The following is a 24060-nucleotide window of genomic DNA, read 5'->3' as shown; positions in this document are numbered from 1 at the left end:
TTTAAAACCCTTAAACGTGCCCATGGCAATTTTAAATTAAATGCTTAATTACAGCTACAAGAAGTTAAACAGTAGTGCATTAGCTTTTGATTGTGCGCTGTAGAGAACAGTTTCCAATAGCTGTTTTTACATTGCCTCTTTAGCATTGTTATTTACACTAACCTGCCTTTTTATAAACGTCTCACATTTAACTACAAACTGCTGGGTGATTATAAAATAATCAGTGTGCAGAGCGTATCTATTTATTCCTTTTGTTCAATACATGTTTTCTTTATTTGCTTTCATTCTTACTTAACAGGTGACAGCAATGCGAGCATGAGGTTGATGTTGAGGAGGTGATTAGACGATGGTGATGCTAGGCCGCCTGCTGAAGGGAGTGCTCAGAGGTGTGCAGAATTATACATGAGGTTCTATCGGAGGACTTTGAGAGATTACGTTCCACCTTACAGGCCAGAACTCAGGGAGGCTGAAAGTAAAAGGTAAATACTGTGTTCCAGTGCAGGTCGTTTACCTTAAAATACATTGTTAGCATTGTGGCATTTTAGCATCAAAATGAGCTTTCAGGTTATGTGTGGTGCTGTAAAATGCAGGGATTTGAGGAAGGCCTACAAGGGTTTATTGTAAGTGATTGCAGACATGTATACTAATGTTGCATTTACCAATAAGTCAGGAAAGGTACTCTTTAGTTATCTCCTTCTGCTTTATTAACATCTACTGTACACTGTACTGATGAGAAAACGATAATATTTTAATGAGTGAAAAATAACATCAATCAGTTGTTGTCACTTTCTGATTAAAACTTTCTTTGTGCTGTTATCAGTAACTGTACTCATTTGAATGGATAGCAGCTTGCTGCCTTCAGAGCCTTCAGTAGGCCGTGCCAATGCAAATCAGACATCAGGAAGTAAGTACACGGCCTGGCCACTGCTTATCCATGTCTGTCTTTAAGCTGGTTTCATAACACCTCCCAGGAAAGGGGAGTTTCCCCTCTTGTGTTAACTAAAGTTTAAAAGTCACTGCCAGAGGAATTCAATCTTTCACTCCAAATATTTTGTCTGGTTTTCTAGAAAATACTTTTGAATACGCTGCACAACTTTTTCCCAGAAGAAAAGAGGCTCATTTGCATTTCTCAGCTCATTGAAAGCATTCTTGATTGTCATGTTTGGCTCCCAAGTTGATCTCAGTCCACCATGAATCCTAAACTGTGGTGAATATGGTGGTCCATCTGTAATACATTTTTATATGCAGTTCTTCTTTTGCAATTAGTAGAGTTACAGTGATTTCTGGTTTGGTTAGCCTATAGTTATACTGCAGGTGTTTGGTTTGTTTAAATGGGATAAAGATAGACAGGAGGCGTAATGACAATGATGTGAGGGGGCTTGTGAGGTTAGTATTTAAAACTACTTTATGCAGTGTTGAGACAAGAATCTACTATAACAGAGTTTTAGTATGTGTTGCTGTCATTGTGGTCTGAAGAGTTTTGAGAAATCTGATGCACAGTTGATTAATAATTAAATTGATAATCAAAAATATGCTTTTATATAAAGGTAGGGGTGGCAAGATGTTAAAGAAATGGATGGAATAAACGTTAGAAATAGTAACATATGAACAAATGTTAGCTAGAATCAATGATGAAGGAACTTCAAGTGGTCATGGGACCGCTAACTCGCTCAAAGCGTTGCTTAGATACCGTGAGGATCTGGTTGAATGGGTGTTATTTTGGTATCTTTAAATAAAAAAATACTTACTGTACTATACTGTTATAAATAAGTAACATGCACAGGTATCTGTTGTTGCATTAAGTCTGCAGAGATTTATCTAGTAGCTGGTAGTTATCAGAGAAATCCAAATGCCCTACAGGCATGCTCATTAGCAGACAGATTTTCTCCTGTCTTCTTTAGTGTTTATCTTGCATGATATGTCAATGTACACTGCTCAAAGGGAACACTTAAATCAAACATCAGAGCTTGATGAACGTATAATTCAAGTTGAAAATCTTTACTGATGTACATTGTCTAATTTGTTGAGAACAAAATGACGTAACAACGGTTAATGGAAACCAAAATCATCAGCCCATTGAGGGTTGGATTCAAAATCACACCCTAAATCAGAGTAAAAACTTGAAATCACACGCTGATCCAACTTGCGTGAATGTCATCATAGCAACTCATGATGTGACTCAGTCGTGTGTATGGCCCTCACGTGCCCGTATGCACTCCCGACAACGTCTGGGCATGCTCCTGATGAGTCGGCGAATGGTGTCCTGGGGGGATCTCCTCCCAGACCTGGATCAGGGCATCAGTGAGCTCCTGGACAGTCTGGCAAATGCTAATGGAGCTGCCCGGTGCTGGGCTGTGAGCACAGGACCCATTAGAGGACGTCGGGCCCTCATGCCACCCTCATGGAGTCTGTTTCTGACAGTTTGGTCAGAAATATGCAAGCCCAGTAGCCTGCTGGAGGTCATTTTGTAGGGCTCTGGCAGTGCTCCTCCTGTTCCTCCTCGCACAAAGTAGCAAATATTGCTCCTGCTGCTGGGTTGATGCCCTTCTACGGCCCTGTCCAGCTCGTCTCGTGTAACAACCGGTCTCCTGGTACCACCTCCATGCTCTTGAGACTGTGCTGGGAGACGCAGCAAACTGTCTTGCGGCCGCACATATGGATGTGCCATCCTGGAGGAGCTGGACTACCTGTGCAACCTGATTGGGCTGCAGGTACCGCCTCATGCTACCTGTAGTTACAAGGAGACTAGCAGAACACAAAACTAAAGGAAAACCAGTCAGGAAGTATCAGGAGAGAGCAACTGTCTGTGGCCACCACATGCACAACCATCACTTGTGCTTCCTAAATGGACAGATTGATATCCCTGAAGTTTAACTGACTTGGTGTTATAATGTGACGATGACGTGTTCCCTTAATTTTGAGCAGTGTAAACTTACTGGCCACTTCATTAGGTACGCCTTAAAAATCTAATGTAATCCAACACACCAGCTCAGCCATCAGATTTGCTTTTCTGTTGCCTGTAATGTACAGGCTTTTTTCTAAGCTGTCATAGAGATGTTAATTCAATGATATTTCAGCATCAAGGTCATAAGTGGTGGTGGGGCTGTACTGAGCTGCATTATATTCAGAGGTGTTTCTAATACTCTGGCAACCTCATGTATGTAAATAGGGAGGCCAAAAAATGAGACTCATCTCAATATAATTGAGTCCAGCACAACTCCGCCTTTAACTATGGCCTCAGTAATACACAGAATTGAATTTATACACTTCTGACTCTCAGCAAAACAATAGTCAACAAAAACTGAACTTCATAAAAGCAGAATCCACGGCAGTGCTGTTGTATTGAACTGCATTAGATCGTACAGGTGTACCTAATGAAGTGGCCGGTGAGTGTATATCCAAATGAACAGCTTGTCATTTCAACCTTCAATTTGAACCATGAATTACAAAAGAAATGCAGATTTTGTATTAAATCTTCTTAGCCAGAAACACGATAGCATCTTCTATGGTTTCCCCTGGTGTCTCTTAGTCTGATGCTCATTTGCAAATGTATTCATTAAGGAATCCAGAAGTTTCAGGATTTTTGCTTATGCTTGCTTATTTTACTCACCTTTAAACATGATGACATAAAATCATATAGCTGAGATATGTTTGCTCACTTCGGGAAAAGTCATCAAATTTAAAAGCTGGATCCCATTTTTAATCGGTGAGAAAATATAGTTGAGCTTCCTGCAAGAGCAAAACTGAAATGGCTAGTTGGTAATATTTGTGTTTTTTTCAAGCACATGGAATTCCCCTTAATATGTCAGCATGAGAGATATTAATAACAATAAAAATGTAAAAGCCATCTTTTATTCTTCCTATTCATCACAAAATTGTTCTTTTTATAAAGAAGTAGACAGCTAAGCAAGATTTACACAACTCATACCTTTTGTGACTGATTCGTTTTCTGGGGGTAGTTCATCGCTCGCTGTAATCAGTCTTAATAGAAGATGCTGAGTGAGCTCAGATATTCACCTCAGAGACACCTCTCACTATGAGAGCCAGGACACTGCTGATAGCAGAATATTTGTTATGCCAATTTACCTTCTCAATGTTTCCATTCGGATGATTGCGGTATATCTGTCATCTCTCTCTGTCTCTCTCCGAATCCTGCATGACACTAAATTTCAACGCGTTTAATAGCGATCGGCTCATTGTTGTGACACGGCAAATGGAGCACATGAGGTGGATGAAATTGCAGCATTGATTAAACACATTTTTAACTGAACTGTTAAACGAGGTTAAACAATGAACATCCCAAGACATGCTTCAACTTTGTCAATAGGCTGAGTGCATAAAATCTTCTGCTACATTTGTCTCTTGCCGCATCTGTTACACTACGAATGAGTTCAATCTATTGACTCCTCCTGGGATGTACACCGCATTACGCTGTAATTCCTTACTGGGGAGGCAGTGCTGCTGTAGCCGTTGTGTTTGCATTGTAATTGCATGCGGAAAAGCATTAGGGTGTTAAATGTACTTGTCTAACAATGTGTGACAGGATGAAGCATGTCTGCGTCTAGCATAAACTCTGATTCTGTTAAAGGGATTTACATGCAATCAGAATAATTTATGTCCCGTTCTGTCACAACATATTACTGCTGGTGACATGTTGGAAACAGCTGATGAGACTCGAGTTGAGCCTCTCTGCTTCCCATTAGTGGAGGTATTGTTGTGAGGAAATGGTGTAGACTAGAGGGTGAATGATTCTTGCACAGAGCTAGTCATGTGTTTTACTGCTGCACAGTGCAAACATGGATTATTTGGTCTGCAGTCATCTTCCCCGTGTCCCTTTTGAGTAAACATATCTTGCAAGATAAAGTGCAGCCTAGGGAGTACTATGCATACAGTGTTTGGCATTAGTCTTTGCAGGTTTGTGTGTCGTACAATGACTCTATTTCCTGCCTTTGCTCAGAGGCAGGCCCTGCCCTGTGGATACACATTCTCTGATAGGCCGCAGGTTATTGCAACATTTGTCGGGCAGAGGTTCAAGGTGTGAGGACGGCATGGGTGCAGCCTCGCAATGATTTACTTTGCATGGCCGCCTTGTTGTGAAGGTGGAGGAGATGCTGTCCGACTCCACTCATACTTCTCACCTTGTTTAATCCTACATCAACAGAAGAACAGGTATGTGTCTATTTAAAGAGGACTTCTCTGCAGCTTATTCAGGGTAATGATTGATTGCATGTGAGACTGTTTCTGCTCTGGAAAGGAGGCTTTTTTTCACTGTTGGGTGTGTCAATATATGAGGAAAGTAATTTGAGCTTTTGAGAGGAGCAAAGAGTGAAACATCGAGGGATCTAATAATAACTTTTTGTGTGTGCTTTGCTTCTGGCGAGTCCATCATACGCTTAGCGAGTATTCGTCATCCTTCTTAAAAGAATGTTCTACGCGTGGCACGGAGGTCGCAGTATGCACATACTTCGGAGTGTGCTGTGTGAGGTGAAGGTTAACCAGTGACATGCAGTATGTATAGCAACATTGAGATATTTGTGTTACCCACATATCAGCTCAGACCGAGCAATTACTCTCACAGGGCTTCGGTCAGCACTTCCTAACCATGTGTCCGGCTTAGTCGTGTGTTCAGCAGGGGATTTCAGAAACGGTCTCAGAATTCAGTGACAGAAAGCTACTTTTGTCAGTGCTATTAGAGCTCATAAAAAGTGTTTTTCTCCCTCTGTCTGGGAATTTATTGAGTCTGAAATAAGTTATTGTTCATCTCTGATAAATTGTACTAAACCACAAGTTAGTTTTTTTCAGGGAAGTCGAGTCAAAACACTTTTTTGAAAGAAGCAATTAAGCACTGTGGGACTGTGGGGACGTTCTCGAAGCTGCTGAGGGATTAACAATGGGACTGTATTCGTCCCCACAGAGCTTACACATGGTACACAAGGCTGATAGGTCATCCTTAATAAGTTAGATGCAACCATGTGCCACCGAGGCCTGATAGCATGTGGGTTTTCATTAGAAATACACCAGATGACTTCACTCATCTGCTCCTCCTGCTCAAGCTGAATTTGTGCTAATCAGTGAATATTTAATTTGGTCTTTGGCTTGATTCCTGTTTGACTACTTCATGTTTGTGTCTGACATCCAGAGGAGTGCATATGCTGAAGGCTTTGAGGTTTAATGGGATGGTAAACTGTAAAATTTTTATTAGCTCGCTGCACACAATGTAGCTCTTAGGGGTTGTGATTTCAGTTCATGGGTTGCCAAGTTTGTTTCTGTATGTGGAACGTTTTAAAAAGATGTGTACTTATCTCATCCTTTGTCTCCAAAAAGATGTGTGGTATATTTAAAAGAGTGATGTGGCCTGCTGTAGGCTCCTTAAGCAGCTCTCAGCTCTGTTTGTGCCGCAGATTTCCCCGGCCCTTTAAGGCTCAGCAAGGCGGAGCAATCAGCATTTGAACTCCTGCTTCCCCGAGACTCCCTGCAATTGAAATGCAGGCTGATGTATAATTATTTCTGAGCTCATCTCCATTTGTCTGTGTTGAGCGTCTCTGACCTGGTGTCACTCAGCCTCTTGAAGACAAATCTCTTCCTCTCTCTGACTGACAGACAATGGATCTATTGACTTACAGAAACACAGCCTGTGCTCAGGTGGCAGCAGTTTATCTCTTCTTGAAGGAAAAGTGCGAAAGAAAGGAATACATCAGTCAATGCGCTAAAGTCACCGGGTTACTCACAGATTCCTGCATTAACCTTATGTCTTTAATGTCGTATAAGCAATTAGGGATTAAGAGAAAACTGTTGAATACGAGGTAGATTTTCGCAGGAGAAACATGACTTATCAGCCATGTATGTGTGCAGTCGCTTTAAAGGAAAGATTAACACTCATCGTGGTGTGACTTTGAATCCAAATGAATCAAACTGAAAGTCAGACTAAAACAGAAACTGAAATAAGTTGGTTTGAACTGGTTACACGCAGGACTACAAAGACACTGCTCCTCTGGTAGAGCATGACCTCACACACCATCTACTGCAGTGCACTTTTTTGGCAGCAGACTGACAACTCTCTAATACAGTTAAGCTGCTTTCCCACTGGTCAAAAAACCTGCTAACACACAGCTTTTTAACTTAATGGGAAAGGTTACAAACAGCAGTCAAACCCGGGTCGACACGCTAATCTCCGTCCCATTTCCGGCGCGATGCTTTGCTCCGTCGGTAACTTCTGCGTCTCCTTGTCATCTCAGCTCCAAATTCCGCCTGTCTCTGTCCGAGCAGCTCTCGAACGTTATTCTAAATTTGCCGGTGCCGAGTTTGATAAACAGATGAGTGATAGATGCAATAAAGACCTAACCACTGTAACATCTTCACTGTTTACTAACCCTGTTTCCAGCACGGATGTGACGCAGCAAAAAAGAGACCAAAAGGAGTATACTTCACTGGCAATGGGAAAAGACCAGCTGCCTGTAAACACAGGAGTTACAATAGTCATGATACTGAGGTGCATGTAAACTTGTTGTCGTTTTTCCTGCTTTGATCTGTTTTCTCTCCCCAGCGCGACGACTGATATTATATTTGCTACTGCAGTGCTCCTCGGGGGAAGGTGACACGAGGCACAGGTGGCTTTCTGAGGGATCAGAGAACTGATGAATTCATGTCTGTAGAGGAAATTGATGCAAGGAGGCAGTATTTGAATCTGGGACGGCGGAGCTGCCCAAACTCCCTAAAGCAACCTTCATCTCAGAAACCTGCTCCTTTATTAAGTTTCGACACTTTGACCGAACTAGGCAGATTTCAAAAACCTACACACTAAAGCTTTCATTTCCTTTTTCCTTCCTCGTGCCATAAACTCCATTTAGAGAGGGAGAGTCACGGAAAGAAAGGTTGTGTAAGAAGCTCCGAGGAGCGGCCGGAGTCTGAGGTCAGTAGATCAGATCACATGATGCAATGAGTCAGGGTGGGGTCAGACTAATACTGTGTCTTGGCAGACTTGGAGACATTGAGGCTCTTAGAGGGGAGCTTAAGCTTGGACTGAAAGAGTGTCTGGTAACAGAGATGCTTATTATTCCCTGTTGAAAAGTCTGAAGTCAGAAATATTGTTTAAAACAATCAAGTATGTGTTGGATGGAGGAGTTTTACAGCCAGGCATGAGGGGAAAAAATAGAAGAGCCATTTATATAGCCCGGATTTCAGAGTTTAAATTAGTTTGAAAACAGGGTGAAAGACCTCATTTCAACCTTTTTTCAACCAGCTAAAATACGGTTACGAGTCAGAGTCAGAAACACATTTTTGTTCTATCATTTTGTTAATTTGTTCATTTCAGCAATGAAAGGGTGACGGAAGTGATGATTGTAGCGGCATTCCTCCAAAATCATTTTGCAGCGGTGGGTGAAATCCGTAAAGGGAGTTTTTAAACATTTCCCACATAAGACTAAAAAAGCAGACTGAGCATGCCCAGACTGTGCAGCTCCGACTGTGAAGGCAGAACGACCCCTGGATGCTGACGGATGCGTAATTTAGAATTTAGAGAACTCAGTAGCCGACAGGGTTGAGAGCTCAGCTTGAGTGCAGATGTTGTGGGATCGAATCAAAAAAAAAAAGGTTGGTGACTGTGATGCACTGCTCTCTTATATAATCATTTTAGCCGCTATGAGACTTGAAAATTGCCTCTAATGTGTGTGAACGTGAAGCTCGCTGGGTTGTCTTATGTGTAGTCGTCTATTGGTCGTCTAATAGCTGTGTGGCTGTGCAACATTGCTTGCTGGGATATTTTCTGAAGTCTTATTGTTAAGAATAAAGTGAAACTTTTTTGGCAGATGTGGAGGAAAGATTTTTGTTTTACATATTGAGAATAAAGTCAAAATGTCAAGAAAAAAGTTGATGTGTCGAGAAAACTGTCAAACTTTCATTATTCCTGCCAGATATAATAAAAAGAAAATTAGATGAGGAAGATTTTTTAGTGTGAAAATCTTTTTTTCGCTATGCCTGGCACTTATACTGCATGTTTAGGGATATTTTAACTTTATTCTGGATATTTGGAACTTTGTTTTCAGAGTCAAAATAAAAAAAATTTTCTCAGTAGCAATGCTCAAAGATCTTGTCGTGCTGTCGTACACAGTGTAGTGTTTATGTTCTGCTTAGTCAAAGAAAATACCCTTAATGGTAATAATTAGACACTGCTTTGCCTCTTTGTTTAGCCCAGAATGAGGTCATCTTTACTCTGTGGGAACTACCCAGTCTGGACCTCAGGCATTAACCTAATGACAGCCTCAGATCGTACTCAGCTACTTGGCTTCTCAGCACTATGTGCTTCAAACTGTTTAAGGTCTCGACATACCAAAGTTTTTTTTTTTACAGCCAGGCAGTTCAGCGAGTTTATTTCTCTCCTCGGCATCTGGAGGGAAACGTAAAGAGAAATGTTGAAGAACCAGTCAGCTGTGTGTCTGTAGGTCGACAGCAGCATCGTTGTCTTCACTCCTATCAGAAGCTGCATGAAGACCAAGCTAAAGCAGAGAGAAATCTGCTCTGGACCTGAATTAATGGGGAATTTCAGAGGTAGGCTCAGATACCATCATGATTTTCTTTGCTTCATGGTGCCTACAATAGATTTCCCTTTCCTTTTGTATGTTGTTTTTTCTGTGGTTCCATTTCCTACAGTCTGCTTAGTGTGCACTTTCCTACAGCCGAGTTTATACTGCTGAGATTTATTCACATGGGCAGATTATATACACAGATTTTGGTCAAGGCGTGAGGAATTTCCCTTTTTTTTTGACAAGCTAGTAAGCCACTCTTTGAGGGGATCATGTTTTATGAAATAGAGAACAGTTTCAGAAAGGCGTGATAAGCTCTACTTTATACAAAATCTGTGCTGATTTAAATGACAATTACCGAAAAGAGCCTAACTTCCATAGCTACACACGTCTTTGTCCTTCAGTGAGGAGATACTGAGAGAGAAAGCAGAAAGGATTAGTCCTCCCCGACTGGGTTGGCAACTTCTGTCACTTTTAAAAAACTGCACTAGGTCAGTCCAGTCTGTGTCGTTCCCCTCTGTGTTTGTGCAGCAGTCAGGGAGGAGGAGTTCTGTCAAATTCAAACAGCTATTCCCGTTTCCTGTAGCTGATGTTTTCTGGGAAATCAAGTGCCATGTCCTTGATTCAGAAGGCTGTAATGTGGGTGAGAGGGAGTCGGAGCTGTGTGTTGCAACTCTATGAATGAGCAGGAAAGGAATTTGGGAGACTGTCAGGGGAGATACATGGCATATCCTGTGTGGACTAACATACTTTGTAGTAGTAAAAATCTTATCTGTCATTTAACACCAGCTCTGGCACATGGCTCATTTCGGCGCAGACGCCTTGAAATGCTCGCGCTGCCTCGGTGACAGACTCCCAGAATACCTCAGGGTCTCATTTCTTGCAAATGCCTGGGGGACCTCCCACGTATGTCTTTGCCCCCTCGCTGATGCCTCATCCCTGGCCAAAATCTTTTATGTTCTCACTGTAAACAACCAAAGCAGCTCACACAAACTGGCTGTCAGCCGGAGCTAAATGATTTCTTACTCGTCAGTGTGTTTGTGTGAGGGCTGACTCAAGCCAAACAGTGCTTTTGCATAACAGTATATGACCCTTTAACCCTTAATATGGTATCTGCCGGCACAACATTGACTTACTCTGTAGCGCTTCTGTGTATTATGTCGTCCAGTCACCCCCAGGCCGCCATTATGAATCAAGAACACTATAATAGATGCTTTAATGGAGGAAGAATTCAGTGGCTAAAGGCATGGCTATTCTGTTAATTACCATATGGTAATTTCATGTTGGTTATTCCTCTACATGAATTCTGTCTGATTCAGTGAAATAAGTTATGTAGGTTAAGATCTATGTGTAGAAACCATCGGGTGGAATATGTCTTTGTATTGGTATCTCGAGATGACAGAGGCAGTGGATCTCTAAAGCAGTAAAAGTCATAATAAAATCCCTGTTTCCCCAAACTCGCATACCTTCAGTGTTATTAGAGCCCTTGCTTTTGTTTTCTGCCGCAGCCCCCGAGCCGTGCGGCGGCAATCGCAGCCTCCAGCAGCCCTGTCTGGCTCAACAGGCTCCTTCTAGTAAATATGGATCCACCTTCACCAGCGCTCCCCTGATACTCCCCCTGTCAACAGATATAATGAGGCCATAACTATTCGTTCTACTTTCTCATTTCAAATCCTGGACCAGAGGCCAGAGAGAGAGACGCAGACAGGAGCACCTTACCTCTTCTGTCGGGCTGCTGACTTGTTTTTGGTTTTATTTTTCTCTCTACGTCCGGCCCTGACCTGAGCACAGAGAGGCTTTGTATCTGAGGGCAGCTTTCGCATCGCGTGGATTTGAATTTCCAATGTAGAATATTTGGCCATTGTTCCATTTTTTTTTACCGTATTATGCACACAAATCATTATTTAACTTGCGTTGTCGCAACACATATGGCATTGATTTGCACTGTTACAGACATGAAACACTGACAGTCGTTTTCTCTATGGGCCATATGGCATGTGTGGGTGTGTGTTTGTGTATTGCCGATGGTGACCATTGATGGTCGCTCATGTGTTTGTTTCAGGGAGTGGTTGACTCAAGTGTGTATTCTCTAGTGTTTGCGCGTGCATGCACACAGTCTGGTATGTGTGCAAGATTGTTTTGTTGTTTCCTAGAGTAGAGCCTATGCTGACCAGATCATGTCGCGCTTGTGTTTTTCGTCTACACAGGAGGAATGCCAGCTCCTGAGCAGAGCCCAGTGACGGAGGAGGGGCTTCTGCTGACCATCCGCGACAGTTCAACTGGCCGCAGCATGGAGGCTGACAACACCGCCAACAACATCCTGGCCTCGGTCAAAGAACAGGTAGTGGGTTGCTTCCGTTCACATAGAGCCTCATGTTACAGGTCTCATATTATGTCGCTGTTAGAGTTTTGTGGAGCACTTATGCACCGTGACATTTACAGAATGCTAAATGTGCTGCTGACTGACACATTGTAATATAAGAAATCCACTGGGTGATGTAGGTGGACATGTTTAACTGAACAGTTATGCCACACACCCTGTTGACACTGTAATCATGAGCTCAAAGTATGGAGTTGTAATTTCTGTGTGTGTGGGATGAAAACTTTTGTTTATAGGAGAACTGTGGTCGGCGTGCTCTGCCTTTATTTATTTGTCTTTTGGAATAATGAAATTGGAATAAGCTTCACTTAAAGCTATTGGTTGTTTACTGCCTGCAGTCACGGCCCTGCTTGCATCAATGAACGAGGAGGAGGATCATTTTCTTGCAGGGTTTGTGAGCGCGTGGAGGGACATGCCCTCTGACTCACTCCATCTATGCCCGTCTCTCTCTGTGATTCATCCACACTCCCTCCTGTCACACACATGCACACTCTTCTTTCCTCTCTGGCTTTGCTCCAGCCCTCCATATTCCAACCAATCAACACAGGGCAAACTGGGCTGACGTGATTTAGCTCTCTTTAATGATGTTGTGACACTTCACATAGTGTTTTTTGTCCTAAGTGACACTTTACTTGAGCTGCACTTTGAAAAGAAGAAATGAATTCTGCGTGGCCTGTAGGAAATCCCTTTTAAGCTTACAGCAAGAAAGTGGGTATTGTTTACATGAGGAAGGAAGGAAGGAAGGAGGTAGCACCTGCCGATGTCACTTCCTTCCCTAGAGTATTCCTCAGTGGCTCGTCCGGTTAGAGCAGATATCCCGGCGAGCAGGAAGAGTGAGTAGCCTGCCTGAGCTGTTGCTTTTAGAGCGACAGGCAGGAGACATGCCTCAGAGGGGATTCCTGCTAAAGAGTCGAGCCTGGAAAATGACCGTTCTGCTCGGTATTTAACAGAGTTGGAGAGGCAAAATCACAGGGTGAGTGTGAGTGAAAAGACGAGGGAGGTCAGAGGCTCGGCTAGCTTAAGTGTGCTTTTTCATTCTTGTGCTTTTGCATGAGGCTTTCCTGTGATTGTTGAGAGGCAGACCTTCGAGGGATCTCTCCGTCAATGTAAACATGCGAGTCTGATGCGCCGTAGCTGTGGTCGCGGGTAGGGCTTAGGACGACTGGGTGTTTAATCAGCGCTTACTCTCTGGCTCTACTATCTTTTATTTATACATGCTATTTCCTGTCTTTTCACTGGCTGATTTCCCTCCCTTCACTTCTCTTAGTCACTCTTTGTATCCTTTATTTTTCTTGACAAACTTCTCTTTCTGTCACCGCTGAAGTTACAGCTGCACAAGCTCTGCACAGATGCCCAAACAAGGACAGATGATCAACATACTATAATTCCCTCTGTGTGTTTCATGTGCTGGGACTTGTATTCCCTCTTTCTTCCCCTTTGGCAACTAACAAGCCCTCGCCTTCTTGCCGTTAATATGAGGATTTGCTTCTGTCTTGCTGCAGTATTTGGTTATTAGTGCCCTGTCTGTGCTGTGCGCCTATTTAATAGCACTGATCCACCATCTGGATGTCACGTCCATAATGGTTTATTACAGACCCCATTTAAGCGTTTAAATGTCAATATTTCTGATGCTTTGATTAGGAATGCATACTATTTTTCATGCCTGACTCAACCACACAGCCTAAAACTGTGTTGTAATTTAGAATTAACTTTATAAATTCCCCCCCCTCGTCCGTATTTATTATCTCATTAAAATTTAATTCAGCCAAAGGGGTTGTTTCGAGGATTATCTAAGACCTACTTTTTTATCTGTTTCATCTTAAGTGTAATTGAAGCTGTGGGAGGCTGTGGCACTCATTCACACAGATTGTCTTTTGTGTGGATTATTCAGCCTTCACAGCACACGGTGTGTGTTATCAACATAACTTTATTACAAGCTCTATCGGTGGTATTTGTTTGAATATTTACAAAACCAGAGAGTCATCCAGCAAAAAAGCAATTGTAGCCAATACAGTATTTAGTGTGATTGTTTATTCATTATGATTTTGTTATTCATCATTCATTATTATTTGCTCCTGTTGTGCTAATTGCTGGTGTTCTCTTTAGTTGTGTATTTCGCAGCTTGCTTTATAAATGCTGAACACGTTTTTAAGTTGATTATGTTTTCTTAATTTGCTTATGTTTTCCCCAAATGCTGTGTAGTTAACCCTCAGGGCCACCGTAGTTTCAGCTGAAAAACCTGCAGTTAAACCGTATTACTCTCCAGAAGTGTGAATGTGAATGAACACATTTTATATGTTAAAAAAGCGTGGTGATGCTGCTCTGTGTTTTGTACAAACTGATAGCAGAGGTAGTTTTTGACCTGTTTCCTGTCCTTTAATCCATCCCCTGAGTTTTGACTCTTCACTGACTGAACCATTGTTCCACTAAACCTGCCATGACCTCGTCTAACCGGGCCTGATCGGGGAGTGTAACGGGGTGGATCCGTCAAGGCACCGGTACACTCCATCAAAAGTGCTTATCCGATGCTCGAACAGCTTAGGAAACCCCCTCCCCTGATACCTTCTGTTGCAATTCAATTTTCACACCCACTTTAATGATCGGCCAGGTGTGCAGAGGAGAGAAAGTCAACAGGGTTTGAACTTCTCTACAAAACTCTTTTTTCAATCAAGATTTATTTATTGCACTCTTTATGCTAGCAACCAATTGTAGCACTTTAAATGTCACCCAGGGGAGACTTATCTCTCCCATTTTTAGACTATTATAACCCACCTCCACGTGGTGTAGTTTAAACAACTACCCAAACTTTTCCTCTCGACGTGGTCAGACATCACACACATATAAGCTAGTTATTTTCTTACATTACCTGGCTGAAAGTGCTAGAAACAGCTGGAGATCACTTTAAGCGTGATAAGACTGCATTAACTACTTCAAGATTTTTCATTAAAGTCCTTCTGCCTGTATGCAGTGCGTCTAACAAGGAGTGCAGACACAGGCTCAGTGAAGCGTTCCCTGATACTAAAGTGTGTTGATGGCCACATTCAATCAAGTGGCTTTTAACCACTTGGCCATCAGCAGTTTACAGCTGTTCAATTAATAAAGTGGTTGACTGCCTTTTGTCTGCGCTAACACTGTGTACATTTATGCGCATAAAAACGCCGTATCATTGCCTGATTAGGAGACCTCTTTAGCGTGCTTGAGACATACTTTGTGAAGAACCCTCATTTGCAATTTCTTATGTCTTCATTTTCTGTCTGGTTCAAATGCTTTATAGCATAACAGATAGCAATTGAAGCTATTAATGGTTATAGATGGATATACAGACATGAAATGAGAATGTGTTGAAGGAAAGGTCCTGGGTGAGGGGCCTACTCAAGTTATATGCACATTTTAAGCAAGTCTCCAACTTGTAGGTACAACAAAATGTAGATGTGATTCTAATCAATACTGCTATGTTAATATAGGGAAGAGACTGCAACACGATTACTCCTCCGAAGGCCGGATATGGAGGCCGAGATTACTTTGCAACTCATTCTAAAGCCTGATTGCAAAGCCAAGTCATATTTATGTCGCTGGTTGCCGGGCTGATGTCATGACCTCAAATCTACATTCTACAATGGACTGTCACATTTGCTTCTGCAACAGTGAATGAAACAATATCTTTGTCAGTGCACCTGTTAGGGTCCTGAAACACCAGGCAGACAGTCTACTATCAGCCAATGTTCAGCATGCCTCCGTTGCCATATTTTCGTAGTTTGTCCTCCATCGCTTTTCGGCTAAGAGGGGGTATTATGCCGTTTCACATTTTAAGACATATGTTACAATGTTGGATGTCCAGACTAAACGTGGATGAAGTTTCAAATCTGTAGGTAAAAGTATGTTGGCATAATCCCTAGGCTTCTCAGCTCAGTCTGCATGCTGCTGTGAACGTCAGGTTCGTTCTACAGGCTGCAGTTTGTAAGTGCAGCATCAGCAGGCATCGGAGAGCTGGCCAATCAGAAGAAAGTGGGCTTGTAGGGGCGGGGTTTCTTAAAGAGACAGAGCTGACTGAGGCACCAGTGCGAGAAAAGAAATGTGTTTTTTTAACTGTAAATTATGCTAAGCTACGGGTATCACAGAGTGAAATATGAAGCTTTAGATTAGCATAATAACCCCCCTTTAATGTTGATTGGCGAGGGGCCTGTGAGAGGACAGATTGTGATTGGCTGTTCAGCTCGGTGAATGCACAAAAAGAGACACTAGAGTAATGAAGGCAAGCAAATTGCAATTTTTTCTTCATCTGTAGGAAACACACCAAGGCATGGCAACATCTGAGCCACTTGCAGCTTTTACCAGCCGTATGCGCAGAGGAAACTGCCGTATTACAAAACCGTATGAGCAGTGGGCTACATGGTTGGTAAACGCTGCTTTATCATGACTACAGTTTCACATTCGGAGGTCTAAAGGCTTCTACTCATGAATGACAAATACAGACTGATGCTATCTGCGGCTATAGAGTTATTTCTTAGTGCACCAGTGCAGAACATACATGCTAGTTGCCCGTCAGCTGAATGCTTTGGGTTGTGTTTAAGTGCAACTTTTGTGGCCCACATGTTGTGTATGAACACCTGAAAGGATGCACATGCATGCACACGGACATGCACTACACACATTATTGCCATCTTCCACTATTTTTCTGAATTACTGTTGTAAGTAAATACTCATAATAACGTGCCAGCAAAGACAAGAAAGGAATACTGACAGCTTGACAATATGGAAATAGAGAATGCAGCATTCAATATATTAATTGTAAATAAGATACAATAGATTATAGCTGCTAAGGAGTTAGAATGTTTCTGTCTTTTCTATTGAGGCTTTTTAATGCATTAATGTAGATGTTAATACTGTAGCATATGAATGAAACCCTTTACCGGCTCTAGATGTTGGACTATCCAGCACTTTCAGCCAGCACTGTATTCAACAGCCTTTTAAAACCACGCCAGATTTCGATTTTGAAACAAGTATACAGCAGCCCTTAGGTTGTCTTGTAAGGGAGCCTGTGGCACCCACTGAGCAGGCATCAATGAGTGTGAGGTCAGGTCTTTAAAGAGCATCATATTGATCACTCTGCCCTCATCTCTGCCTCCCACCCCAGCTCCCAGGAGAGGAATAGCTGCAGGAACAGGGAGGCCCTTTAGTTGAGTCACCTTTTGATTTTATCCTCTCAAGCACTCCTTAATGTACACACAGATCTTCAATGGCCTCTCCGTGTGCCTATTTTAGTTATGTTTGTGTAACAGCATCGGTAGACTCGGGGAGCGGAAACAGTGGGAGGGGCGTAGGTGATGGCGCGGCTTGTGTTTTCTGACAGCGCACAAGAGTGAACCTGCTATGTAATGTTGGCATATTAAGGGCTTATTTACTTAACCCTTGATCGCAAGACTTTCTGCAGGAACATGGCAGTTTGTGTTGTCAACATTAATCAGCTGCACACTCGCCACATTTTCTAGCAACTTTGTATTTCTATTTGTTTCTCTGTCTTAAAGATCTTGATCAGAAGCCCGGCTCAGATTCAGTGTTGTTTATTTGGCAGGAATGTGAGATATGTTTGCAGCAATAAGATCTTCGGATGGGGACAGAAAAGGGAGCTGATTTAGACTTTCTCTGAATTTAATTCTGTGGTCAAATTAGTCCTTGCAATCTGAAGTGCGTAGAGCAGATCATCCTAGTATCAAGACTGTGGTTTCTTGCCGTTGCAGAGACTTTGTTTTGGTGTGCTCCTCTTCCCCCTTCATTATGAGGCTTTGCCTTTAGAGAAATCCTGTTATTAGCTGTGCCTGAGCAGGCCTATATGCACCACACTGCTGGCCTAATAGGCATGCTGCACCGTGGTGTTTCAATACACAGCCTCCCAGAAAAAAAAAACACACCACAGTGGAAATTTCCCACTTTGTTGGAGAGTCCATTACACACAAAAAGTCCCTCTGCCTCCTGCTTCTCCCTGGCTAACAGGAGTTACACTCTGTGACCCGGTTTTCATCCAAATCAGGCACAGACAGACTCCGGCTCTCTGTGCAAAGCCCATGAGCCGACCTTGCTTTGAGTGTTACAACTCCAGCTCCCTCTTAGAGGCTTGATGAGCTTGCTGAAATATTACCCGCTGGAGATACCAGCAAGCCCGTTATCATGTTTTTAATGAAGCCAACGTCATTTTTTGTCTCTGTGACCCAGCTTAAGGAGTTAATAGCTGGGGTCAGGTCAAAGCTTCAAGGCGGTGGTTTCGCCATTATGCATTTCCAAGCCAGCAGCACAGCAGGAAGGTTGAATCCTCTCTGCAGGCGATAGTGTCTATTCCACCTCCATAGGCGAAATAAGGACTCTAATTACAATCGACTGGTGATTTTCTCCACTCCTCAGGGTCTTATCTGCCCTCCTCTCCCTACTGCTGCCGCTATGACACAGGCAAGGAGAAATCTAGAGGCATAAGCATTCTGGCCTCGATTATAGTCATAAAAATGGGAGCGCGGCTCCGAGCAATTACCCCATGGGGGAGCAGAACAAGCATGAAAGGGAGGGGGGGGGGGGAATTCAGAGGGGAGGGATACAGGTGAAGGAGAGTGCTCAGATATACAGCAGAAAGACAAAACGCTCGCACACATGAGGGGAGGGCTCAGAGGGTGGTGAGTAAAGGCAAAAAGGACAAAAAAAATGAGAGTGGAAGCGTGATGGAGAGAGAGTCAGAGAGGCTGTCACCTGTGAATGGCTCTCTAAAGCGCTGTGGCAGGGGGCTGTCAACGCTGTGGAAAACAGAAAAGAAGGAAAAGAGGAAGAGGAGATAATCTGCTCCCTATGTGACATCATGTCAAAGGGTGTGTGTGTGTGTGTATGTGTGTGTGTTTCTGGCATAGCACAGCACGGGCGTTTTGAACGCAGCCCTGGGAGATCTCCCCACAACTTGCCTGTTAATACTCATCACCGTCACTGTCATCATCATCAGCATTACTATAATCATCGCCACTGTCAATAGCACTCACAGGGGAGCCGGTCATTTGGGAGCAGGAGTTGTACTCAGGAAGGTGGAGGCACAGTGAGTGCTGCTGGGCTGTCCTTGGAGCAGCATATGTCCACTGAGGAAGTTTAGGAAGTTGGGTGAATTACCAATCAGGTTAAAGTTCCTCTTGCCCAAACATCTCTCACATGAGTGTCTCTAAATGACTGATCCTGAGGTAATCGCACAAGTCACTGCACTCTTTCACCACACCAACCTGCAGATTGACAGTCCCTAGATTGCTTACTCTCCTCATTTTGGCCCGGAGCAATGTTCTTTTTTGTCTGACACGACGCTATTGATCTCTCAGTGGAATTGTATGTTCTCACGTCTACGCGAATAGCACCGGCGGTGTGATTGCACCGCTGCAGTATTTTTAGTTTTTTTTTTTGTTCCCATCGAGGAGATACAGATTGCCTTTGTGAATTACTCTCAATTACTGCCACTAGGCCCGGGCATTATCATCAACAGCATCACATAAGAGCTTTTGTTGAGGTTCAACAGCGTGTAGCTGCACAAAACAACAGCAGGTCTAGTGCAAAACTTAGATCGGAGCTGGTGGATGAAAAGCTGGTGGAAAAGCATTGGATTGTAAGATGTAGGGGGAAAACCTTTGTAAATTGAAGCCCTGTTTTTAAACTGAGGCTTTTACACATGTGCTAAAAGCATAGATAATAAGATGACGCTGTTAGATTAGATGTGCACAGCCTTTAAAAGCCTGTTCCAACAATTTATGACACGGCCCCACACACACGGCTCCATGCATGTAAAGCCAGATTTTATATCCGAATAGTTTTAACTATGAGTTTTCTCCGCAGGGTGTCTGGGCTCAGCCTTAGAGATAGGGAAAGGAGCTCGGAGTAGAGCCGCTACACCTTTGCAAACGAAAGGAGCCAGTTGAGGTGGTTCGAGCATCTGATTAGGATGCCTCCTGGGCGCCTCCCTTTGGAGGTTTTTCCGGGCACGTCCAACTGGGAGGAGACCCCGGGGCAGACCCAGATCTCGCTGGAGGGATTATATATCCCGTCTGGCCTGGGAACACCTCGGAATCCCCGAGGAGGAACTGGAAAATGTTGATGCCTGACTTGCTCGGCCTGCTGCCACCACGACCCAGACCCTGATAAGCTGATGGATGGATAGTTGTTTAAAATAGAAATTGTGTCCATTCCTACACAGAACTTTAAATTTGAAGTTATTTAAAATGATGCCACATATTGCTGCTCCCACTTGAACTTCTTATCTTGCACAAATTGTGCTTTTAAAATGTAATTATGTGCCTCTCGCTTTGCATGCTAATGAGGCAGAAATGCAAAGGCATTTACTTTACCACTTGCCTGTGAAATAAGCCTGTGTCCAACTTCTTCCTTACAGTACGTCTGCACTTATTACCTGTGCCACTCATACCTCAAACCTCCACTTTTAGATGACGTAGTACTAGTAAATGAGCCAAGACTGGATGCGCAAATCCTGACGACAGAATGAGTTTGTGTGGGAAAAGATCCCCTTGTAGCACGTTTTAAAATGTTGGCTCTGTTCGTGAGCACTGACAGGGTTTTCTATCCTCCGTGTCTTTTGTTATTGACAGTCATTCTTTTGTTGTCAATCTCTAGCATGGCAAGGAAAGGCTGCTGCACTTGCCAATGCAGATGACAGCTCCTTTTAATAGCGTTCACCACACAAATGACAGTTTCCTTTACGACATTTTAATTATCGAGCCAAATTGTAACTTCCGTGCGATGTGCCAATATATCAAACAATGTTCTCAAGGGTCCTACTCATCTGTGACGGCAGCATGTTTTATCTGAAATGCCATCAATGTTACATTATTTTTGGAGTGATGAGGTCTGGAGAACGCTGTCATAATTTAAACTTTTTTTTATAGGGTGCAACAAGTACAGTTCTGAAATTACATCCTGTTTGTTGAGACTACATTTGGATTCTCATCAGTGTTAAAGGAGAAAGACATTATAGGGATTATACTGTATTGTTGTGCATATAAGGAGCTTGCATACATTGATGTTAAAACAAAAATCTTATGTAGAAGAATATGTTTCGCAGAACAAGACAAGAGATCTATGATATGGGATTTTTGGAGGCCACCGTGCTGGGACCCAGGACCAGACATGGGAAGCCAGCAGTGAAACAAATCTGCACCAAGAAAACAGATGTTTTTAAAGGAGCAATTTGCCCCTGGAAAAAGCCGCGTTTTCATTGCACACAGTGGCTCAAAGCGGTACGGAATCCAAAATACGACTACGAATCTTGGGGTCTGCAGTCAAAATTTCAAACCTGACGATTTTGAACGAGACATTGGAGGCGGGCGTCCTACATTGAGGAAGTGTAGTTTAGCAAGCTCCCCGGCCTCCGCCAGATGACGCGTGTTACGTACTCTAGCGGAGGTTTTCCAGTACCCATTGGAGAAGCAAATAGCGTTCTCCAAAGGCACAGCGCCAAATTGCTTTTTTTTTTCCAGCCATAATGTCATTAGCTCCCTATAATAAAGCATGATAGGATTGAGGTTGAAAATCAGCTAACTGGCCCTTTAAGAGCCAAACTTTTGCATCAGTATTATTCTGCCTTGACCTTAAATTCAATGTATACAGCAGCAGTCTATTAATTTTCACTGCATAGAAGAATAGATTTTGGTAGCTCTGCAAGATTCCTGCTATAAGTGCTTGTAATGACGCATCAGAAATCCTTGCAGAAATAATGTGCTATTGTAAACTTCCTTTTCCATTATCTTAGAGTGAATGATGTCCCACATTTCTGTATGTGGCCTCGTGTCACATTATCAGCTTATACTGTATAAAAGGTCCCATGCAGCTGTGGGTGCTGAGGCAGTTTCCTCCCTCTGATTCACCTATAGCTCTGCCTGCAGCTACGCGCTCTCCTACCTCAGCAGGCCGCTCTACTGTATTCTTAAACGCCTCTCTATTCAACGCGGTTATTATTATTCTGCAGCCAGTTTCCTCAAACCCTAGTATTTTAACAAGGTGACTTTGTGGCAGTTTTTGTAAGTAATTGCACGGCGTGGTTCCTTCAGGTCTGGTCACACAGCCTGTTTTGAGGACTGTTTCTCTTCGCTCACACCTCAGGCCTGCTTTTCTGTCCCTGCTGCTGCAGAAATCCTTTAACCTCTGCTGTCATTCTCCCACTGTGCAGCATTGTCGGGCTCTCGTCTGCACGGGGCTGCCTCACTGCAGTGACGATGCAGGCCTGTCAAGCCTCATTGCCACTTAATGAACGAACATATTTCTGGTAGATTGTAATCTTTGGTTATGAGGAAATCAGCCATCTGCACTACTTATGCAAAATGAATCTGAACTTCACAAATGGACATGGATCCCTTTTTTGTCCAGGCTTGGGCCAGAATCTGAACACACTTTAACACAGACTCACACTGACTGCACTGGAGGTAACAAGAATAAAAAGGATAAGATCTTATGTCTGAATTAAAAGCATGATTTGGACACTCTCTACCGAGACAAAGATTGATATGATTTATACCCCGCAATTATTATTCTGTCATAGAAAGGAGGCTGCTGTCACTAAGAATATTCAAGCACAATTTCACACATGACTAGCACTGCATCACATTATCATAATTCATCATACTGTACATGTGACATCATGTATGGTGTTGTAGGCTCCTTGTTTACATACAGGGGGTGAGATGATGCATCTGTTCAGTTATTCGGTTGGATCCATCAGGATTTGAATATGAATTTGCTTTCCTGTCAAACATGTCAGTTGATCGATGGCATGACCAACCTTGATGCATATTTTGTAGATAATTTGGAAAAATATAAGCAAACCTTTGCAACTTTAATGGCTGCAAATCAATACTGTGCATGCTTGGTATGTGGAATATACATATATACAGCAGAAAGCAAGTGGAGTCCTTTTTAAAGGGCCAGTTTGACAATTTTCAGCCTCAGTCCTATGATGCTATCATGGGGAGCTAATGCCATTATGGTAGGAAAAAATGCAATTTGGCTCAGTGCCTTTGGAGGACGATTTCCGCTTCTCCAATGGGCCTTGGAAAACCTCCAGGGAGCTTGCTAAACTACACTTCCTTAATCTAGGACGCCCGCCTCTGATGTCATGTCTCGTTCAAAATCGTCAGGTTTGAAAAGTAGACTACAGACCTGAAGATTTTTTTAGATGATCCACCGGTATGTTCTCGTCGTATTTCAGATTCTGTACCGCTTTGAGCCACTGCCTGCAGCGAAATGGCAGTATTTCAGTCCTGCGTCTCTCGCTGGGCCGTTCCTTTCAGAGGGCGGGGCGCAATGCATGCTGGGTGTTGTAGGAATGGAGAATAGGAAACCACAAGCTGTTTGTACAACTTTCTCCACAGCTATGGCGCCACTTTCAAATATTATTGCTTCTATTGAATACAGAGAACACCAGCTTTGACTGACAGTGGCTTTTTTCCAGGGGCGAATTGCTCCTTTAAGCAATGTGGAGATGTTTTAAAGCTTTTCCCCGACCTTAAATTGCTTTGAGTATTTTCTACTGGACATGTTTTTCAGGGAAAATCGCTTCACACGGACGAGTTCTTCCAGGCTGCAATTTCAATTTGACTAAAGAAAGAAAATACTTCCATAAATAATCATTATGCATCCGACCCTACCCAAAAAAAAGCATTACACATGCATTAAAACGTATTGAATAATGTATTCAATTTCCCCAGCATTGGAATTGTAAGCCTATGAAAACACTAAGCTGTAATGCACGGTACAATATATGCTGATATTTTCTCTGTTTGCTCAATTGACAGAACTTTTGAGAGAGAGAAAAGCAACGATTCAATAGAATGCTGTTTGACCAATTAGTCTTCCAGGATGTTTGAAACTTCTGCTGTGTGGTCTGTGAAACTTTTCATTACTTCAGTCTGTCCCGTCTTGTTTGAAGAGTTCGGCTTGAGTGGCAGCTCTTGTGTTTACCAGAGAGTGAGCAGCCTCTTGTTTGGGAGGATTTCTACTTTTAAATGGTTGTACTGCAAAAATCAAACATCTAACTTTTGCAACAGCTGATCAACATTAAACCATGTATTTTAAATAGAGGAGCACTCTTTATTTACCATGCTTTATTACAAAGATTGTAATTTATATGGTTGTCTTTTTGATTAA

At 42.8% G+C, this 24060-nt stretch overlaps 1 protein-coding gene across 2 annotated transcripts in view; it reads left to right on the top strand.

Annotated features, from left to right (window-relative positions):
* Window positions 1–24060, top strand: part of LOC138592146 (plakophilin-4-like) — a 79019-nt gene that overhangs the window by 5466 nt on the left and 49493 nt on the right. For both annotated transcript variants that reach the window (XM_069662806.1, XM_069662805.1), the window contains exon 2: window positions 11726–11859. In XM_069662806.1, the coding sequence (XP_069518907.1) occupies window positions 11731–11859 (129 nt within the window). In that variant the 5' untranslated portion in view covers window positions 11726–11730. The remainder of the gene's footprint in view (window positions 1–11725; window positions 11860–24060) is intronic.

This window comes from Semicossyphus pulcher, unplaced genomic scaffold (assembly GCF_022749685.1).
Source record: "Semicossyphus pulcher isolate SPU_LCO1_2020_fin unplaced genomic scaffold, fSemPul1.0.p SCAF_15, whole genome shotgun sequence".
NCBI lineage: Eukaryota > Metazoa > Chordata > Actinopteri > Labriformes > Labridae > Semicossyphus > Semicossyphus pulcher.
This window is presented reverse-complemented; position numbering and strand designations above follow the sequence as displayed.